General features: G+C 40.2%; 1 protein-coding gene across 3 annotated transcripts in view; it reads left to right on the plus strand.

The window, feature by feature from the left end:
* The window catches only part of LOC139538969 (oxysterol-binding protein-related protein 6-like), a 100,750-nt gene extending 94,301 nt beyond the window's left edge, over positions 1 to 6,449 (plus strand). For all 3 annotated transcript variants that reach the window (XM_071341570.1, XM_071341571.1, XM_071341573.1), the window contains exons 20-22: positions 1,024 to 1,150; positions 1,772 to 1,894; positions 2,271 to 6,449. In XM_071341570.1, the coding sequence (XP_071197671.1) occupies positions 1,024 to 1,150; positions 1,772 to 1,894; positions 2,271 to 2,379 (359 nt within the window). In that variant the 3' untranslated portion in view covers positions 2,380 to 6,449. The remainder of the gene's footprint in view (positions 1 to 1,023; positions 1,151 to 1,771; positions 1,895 to 2,270) is intronic.
* Positions 6,450 to 7,450: the final 1,001 nt, after the last annotated feature.

Here is a 7,450-nt window from a genome sequence, read left to right on the forward strand (position 1 = left end):
GTTATTGTTATTTGTGTTGGTAAACATTATTTTGCATTAATTCAAAGAGGGGCGAGGGTGTTCCATGTATTTGACTGGCTATGGGGAGGGTCGTGTAAAAATATTTTTTATGTTGGGGAGGGGGTGCATTTTTTATGACACTTTGAGTTGGACCAGCCCCTCCCACTCCCCAGTAAATTTCGATCTGTCCCTAATCAAAGCAAAAATAGCCTACATGAAAGTCAGAAAGATTATTGTTTCTAGTTGAGGTTAGACCAGGTCTCTCTTGAAAAAGAGATGTTATCACAATGAGAAAAACCTGTATAAATAATGGTTAAAAAAAAGGAGGTGTCCTGGCTTCACATCAGTTCAAAAGATGGACAAGTGAACAAGGCGGTCGCCTGGGAGCTGTGTGGGAGAACCGGGCAGAGCAGCTCAATCAGACCATGCAACTGAGAGGATTGCATGAAATATTTTTCAACCATATATGCATTAAGACAAAACAGATGAAAAGCAGCTTCATGTCAAACTAAATGTCCATTAGTCTCACGTGGAATTCTCGTCTCGTCACATTTTCGGCGACTAAAATGAAAAGTAATTTGTAATAGTTATCGTTTTTTTCCCCCCAGGGTGTCTCGTCATAGTTTTAGTCAGGAAAAATAGGTAGTTGACGAGTATTTCTCGTCATAGTTACTGTTGACGACAGTAACTACGTCAATCATACTGTTGCTATGCAGGATGCTTTGAATTGGATATCCGCTATCGTTAAGCAGACAACAGCATTAGATTAAACCATAAAATACTAGTACATGAGATTATAATACGGGAACAAATAAAGTGTTGGCACTGGTGTCAATAATCCACACCAATGAAAAACAACAACTTTGAACTCATTATTATTTTTCTTTTTTTCTTTAGGGGGGGATCAGCTCTAATATTGCAGATAAATTGTTGCTTCCGTCAATGTAATTGTCTGCATTTAAATAAAAATAAAAACTTTGAACTGATTCTTGATCCGTGTGATGTCATGTGTTCCTTCCTCAGGGTCCATGCCCACAGACTACGAGCTGTATTATGGCTTTACCAGGTTTGCCATTGAGCTCAATGAGCTTTGCCCTGAGATGCAAGACCTGCTACCACCCACAGATGCCCGCTTCAGACCCGATCAAAGGTAGAAACATACAACCGTTACGCCATCACACTTTCAGCTAGAGAAATGCACTGTGTGCTACCTACTGCTGCCACCTGTTGAGAGAAGGTGAAGCGGTACCATTATCATACAGATCTGACTGGATGAACCACTGAACTAGCACACCTTTATTGTCATGAACCTTGCCCTGGAGGCTAGTTGAACCTGCTGCCAAATCAAAATGAACTATATCGTAAAAATTTATGAAAACAAAAAAATTTGCTTTTTGGTCTAAATTTAAAGCAAGGGTTAGGCATTAGGGTTAGCAATGTAGTTAATGTTAATGTTAGGTTTAAAATCTGATTTTATGACTTTGTGGCTGTGCCAGCTAGTGACCACTCTGCGGAATTGCCTCCAGGGTAAGATTCATGACAATAAATGCCAACCAGCACAATGCAGCTGTTGTTGTGGTCTGATATAGATTTACAGAATGGTTGATTAGTGAAGCTCTAAAAAGGACTAAAAGCTAGTTTTACATCTGAAATAAGTGGATGAGATATTATTTGTATGGTTAAATATGTTTACAAGCTTTATGTGTATGTCCCTGATGAGTGACGTTTGACAGTATATTTGACTCATAGGGATGTTGTTTCTCTACATTAGACACCTGGAGGAGGGGAATGTGGAAATGGCCGCCTCAGAAAAGCAGCGTATTGAGGACATGCAGCGCACCCGGAGGAAGTGGCAAGACGAGAACGACATTAAGCATGAACCACGCTTCTTCAAGTGAGTAAAGAGGCTAGATGGTCATTTACAAGGACATACTGTATTCCCCAAGCCAGGTTAGTGGGGGAAACGGGGTAGGCTGGTAAAGTCTCCCCCAGGCCAGCTTCGTGGGGGAACTGGGTAAGTTGGGAAGGTTTTCCCCAGGCCAGCTTCGTGGGGGAACTGGGTAAGTTGGGAAGGTTTTCCCCAGGCCAGCTTCGTGGGGGGGAGCTGGCCTGGGGAAAACCTCGTGGGAAGGTCGTGGGAAGGTCTCCCCAAGATAGATAGAAATACCTCTGACTGTTACTTGTGTGGCTGAGTTGTGTCATTAATGATTTTCCATTCCATTCATGACATTTAACTCCCTACCATTGATTGCTCGTCTCTTTCGTCCCAGGAAAGTGGTTGATGCCAATCAAAGGGAGCGCTGGGTCACTAACAACACCTACTGGGAGCTTCGCAAATCCCCCGGCTTCATCAACATGGAAAACCCTGACCTATGGTAGCATATGGATCGCTATGCACACCATATCATCATCGCTGACAAAGGCTTTTATCTATGCACAATGAGGTTTTCAAATGAATATCTCATTGACAAAATGACAGTGTGGAAGGATACAAGAGCTGAGATGAGTTGATGACTTACCGTCGCCCTATTCAGCCAGCCAGTCACCCATCCAACCATCCTCTTGGATCCCCCTCATTGAGCTTGGTGCGGAGGCTGGGTTGTCAGGGCAACAATCTTACCACGTAGATCTATCCTAAGTCGTTTTGTGTTTGTCCTTGCCTTAAAGTCACCTATCCACACCACACATTTTAAAGATTTTAGTGAAACCCACTTGAGTTCTGAAAGCGGTTTGATTTAGACTAGTGTTTTGTTCTGAAAGCGGTTTGATTTAGACTAGTGTTTTGTTCTGAAAGCGGTTTGATTTAGACTAGTGTTTTGTTCTGAAAGCGGTTTGATTTAGACTAGTGTTTTGTTCTGAAAGCGGTTTGATTTAGACTAGTGTTTTGTTTTGAAAGCGGTTTGATTTAGACTAGTGTTTTGTTCTGAAAGCGGTTTGATTTAGACTAGTGTTTTGTTCTGAAAGCGGTTTGATTTAGACTAGTGTTTTGTTCTGAAAGCGGTTTGATTTAGACTAGTGTTTTGTTCTGAAAGCGGTTTGATTTAGACTAGTGTTTGGATTAGGCCTTTGACTACCTACTAATGTATGTGTCATGCATGTTTAGAGTGCAGCTTTCATTGGCATATCCTATATAGACTAACATTATTTGTTTTAAAAACAAAAAGAAAATAAAGAAGTCTGAAGTTTTTGTAAAATATCTTCAACATCATAGAATTGAGTGAAAATGTAACTAATATACAATATTGGAAGATTGCTCTTATTTCTTTCTGAATTAGCCATTTGCATTAGTTCAGTCTGTATCATAGCTGTATTCTCTATTGGGTCACACATTTTTCGTGAAAGTTAAAGAGATTCTCCGGTAGTTTTGTATAGTTTTTAGCCAGTCGTTCTGAAAGTAGCACTCACGAGCCAAAAAAGTGGAAAATTGCATACTACATCACATATGTGCAGATTTGTGCACCACCTCATTGCTCTGTCTCTCTCTCTGCTGTGTGTGCATGATGTGCCTCTTGTTAGCTGTCACTCAAATGGTTGAAGCTCATTGGTTGAACTCAAATTTCTAGGGGGCTGGACCATGTGGGGGAAAATGTAGGGGAAATGGTGCAGCTCAGCTTCCAGAAAAACAGTCACTTTCAAACTAGGGATTTTGTGTCTACTTGAGGTAAAACCATAATTCTGCTCATAGATTATGCATGTATGAACTATACATTAGCCCCGTTTATACCTGCCCCTTACATGCGTCCTTCGTCCTGATCTGGTCCTGATCTTGCCAGTATGCAATTGTAAGATCTGATCAAACTCAGTTCACAATGCATATTTTATTGATCTACACCTGTCTATAAATGTGGCACAATCAGAATGAGGACAAGACCAGGACAAAGGGCGCATGTTATTAACAGGTATAAACGTAGCTATTGACACATCCAGCCCAAAGCGAGAGGTTTAAAAAAATAAAAATAAAAATAAATACTTATTAGTCGCCAAAGTTCCGGAACATGTCTTTAATTTGTTTTAATCACTGGTTTTGGTGAAGGACATTGCTGTATGCCGAGACGTTTTCTCAGCAACTCCCAAAGACAAAACCCTTTGAGTTGAGACGTTTAGTTCCAGTTTGGCTAGTTGAGGGAGACTGGCCCAACAGCTGATACATAAGCACTGGGAAGCGACTTCCTTTTCGAGCCTTCATGCAGTACACCACCCTCGTCACTCATCACAACTGGTTAAGGTACAGACAATACTTCCTTGTAATTAACTTTTACATGTATAGACAATACTGCTTTCTGTTATTCAGCTCACACGAAAACTATTTTTGATCGTTTAAGAAAGAGAAAAAAAAGTATTAATATAATTTTAATGTTCTTTAATTTCCTGTAATACAATTGATCCGTGTTGTTGTCTGAGTGTTATAGTGAGAATCCTAGCCTGCAGTAGAACTATAACGACATGCCAACACCCAAGACATCTGATATGGTGATATGACTAGATACCTCCACTTATTCAACTACACCAGATTGACTAGTTATCCCAATTTATACAACTACACCAGACTGACTGACTGGATACTCCCACTTATACAACTACAGTACACCAGACATACTGACTAGATACCCCCACTAGATACCCCCACTTATACAACTACAGTACACCAGACATACTGACTAGATACCCCCACTTATACAACTACAGTACACCAGACTGACTGACTAGATACCCCCACTAGATACCCCCACTTATACAACTACAGTACACCAGACTGACTGACTAGATACCCCCACTTATACAACTACAGTACACCAGACTGACTGACTAGATACCCCCACTTATACAACTACAGTACACCAGACTGACTGACTAGATACCCCCACTAGATACCCCCACATACAAGTGTATTGTGAAACACTAGGGAAACCTATTTGTCAGTTCTTTGATAATACATAACAGATTCCCATAGACATATTAATTCGTGTTATGTAAAGAGGCCAAGGGCCAAAGTTATTTTACAACGTTCAGAACTTTTTTGCTTTTGCAAATCCTTTAACGTGGCAAAATGTTAAAGCCAAAGACAAGTGTTTTTTAATTATAGAAAAATATAAATTCATTCTAGTTATGGTGTTTTTATTATGTAGTTACCACACAGAGAAAAGGCTATTTTGATATTTGATTATCCTTTAAACAAGTGTCCAGTTCCTAGAATGTACTGCTATGATGCTGTCCTTAACCATTCACCAATACAATTTTAAAAGGGTTTAGATTATTACTACCAAACAGCTTTAATGTATAGTTGATGTCCCCCTTCCCTTTGGCACTACTGTGTGTAGCAGTCCATACACAAAGTGTGTTAGATTACCACAGAATCTGTAACAATACATTGTACATTTGGATTATATTGATTTGTTCATTGTTTTGTCTCAGTGAAGCCGTAAATTGAAACAAGGAAAGTGGTTCTACGTTAGAAATATTTAGAATGGAAACATTCAACTATAAAGTCAAACTATTCTTTTGTGTGTAATGTCCAGTACTGCAGATTAGACAGAAAAAGGATAGATATGACTACAATATCATATTGTAGTCATGTATTCAGAAATCGATTTGTTTGTCAGCGTCAATTCCACTTGCTGTGCCTTAATACATTTGATTAACGCCTCGCACACAATATTGATAAGAAACCCCATACAAGTCAGATAAGGAAACCATTTCAAATCCAATCAACCACTTTCCCCACTGAGTACTGTTCCCCACATTGTATTATGTACTAAATAATGTTGGGGAATAGAAGTGTTCTGAATGTGTCTGAAATCTTGTTACGATGTAGGCGGGGACAATGACATTTCCCATAAATCGTCTAGAAATTCACATTTTCTGTGCAGTCAACCCCTCATTTGTGATCACTGTTATTGTCAGTATCATACTGTCAGCCCAGTACACTACATGTAAACAGCAGAATATTCCTGTCTCCTCTTTTGGATTGGACTGATGCAAAGACTTTACTATCAAACTTCAACATAATACTTCGTTCATCAGGATATTTGAGGAGGATCATGTACTCTGTGATGTTCCAGATGAATACATTGTTTTCAGAGAGAGAGAGAGACCTTGTAGAAAATAACTAAGACTTGTTTCATCACAGTAGAACAATGAAACTTCCTGACTAGTTAATGGGTTACAATGTGTATGTATCTGCATGTTTAAATGACATAGCCTGCCAATGAATGTTGCAAATGCCTTATGAAAGATTTTATTTCCTCTATTGGACTTTATCTTTTGAGTTTCGAACTGACATGTAAACATTACACACTGTGTCAGCGGAGTTCTTTAAATCCATTTTCTAATGGGTACCTTCTAAAGTGCAATTGTCTAAGTACATATCTTTCCATGACCAATGTACGCTGCTGCTATCATAGTGCTTGTTCTAATACAAAATAAATAAAACCCGAGCAGTCTGTCTCACACTGTGCTGCCTTGAGTGTTGATCCTCCAAACTTCAGCCAAGCATTACTGAGGTTGGTGAAGTAGTTTCAGCCAAGCATTACCGAGGTTGGTGAAGTAGTTTCAGCCAAGCATTACTGAGGTTGGTGAAGTAGTTTCAGCCAAGCATTACCGAGGTTGGTGAAGTAGTTTCAGCCAAGCATTACCGAGGTTGGTGAAGTAGTTTCAGCCAAGCATTACTGAGGTTGGTGAAGTAGTTTCAGCCAAGCATTACCGAGGTTAGTGAAGTAGTTTCAGCCAAGCATTACTGAGGTTGGTGAAGTAGTTTCAGCCAAGCATTACCGAGGTTGGTGAAGTAGTTTCAGCCAAGCATTACCGAGGTTGGTGAAGTAGTTTCAGCCAAGCATTACCGAGGTTGGTGAAGTAGTTTCAGCCAAGCATTACCGAGGTTGGTGAAGTAGTTTCAGCCAAGCATTACCGAGGTTGGTGAAGTAGTTTCAGCCAAGCATTACTGAGGTTGGTGAAGTAGTTTCAGCCAAGCATTACCGAGGTTAGTGAAGTAGTTTCAGCCAAGCATTACTGAGGTTGGTGAAGTAGTTTCAGCCAAGCATTACCGAGGTTGGTGAAGTAGTTTCAGCCAAGCATTACCGAGGTTGGTGAAGTAGTTTCAGCCAAGCATTACCGAGGTTGGTGAAGTAGTTTCATCCAAGCATTACTGAGGTTGGTGAAGTAGTTTCAGCCAAGCATTACTGAGGTTGGTGAAGTAGTTTCAGCCAAGCATTACTGAGGTTAGTGAAGTAGTTTCAGCCAAGCATTACCGAGGTTGGTGAAGTAGTTTCAGCCAAGCATTACTGAGGTTAGTGAAGTAGTTTCAGCCAAGCATTACCGAGGTTGGTGAAGTAGTTTCAGCCAAGCATTACTGAGGTTGGAGAAGTAGTTTCAGCCAAGCATTACCGAGGTTAGTGAAGTAGTTTCAGCCAAGCATTACCGAGGTTGGTGAAGTAGTTTCAGCCAAGCATTACCG

The sequence above is a fragment of the Salvelinus alpinus genome, chromosome 14 (genome assembly GCF_045679555.1).
Source record: "Salvelinus alpinus chromosome 14, SLU_Salpinus.1, whole genome shotgun sequence".
Taxonomy (NCBI): Eukaryota; Metazoa; Chordata; class Actinopteri; order Salmoniformes; family Salmonidae; genus Salvelinus; species Salvelinus alpinus.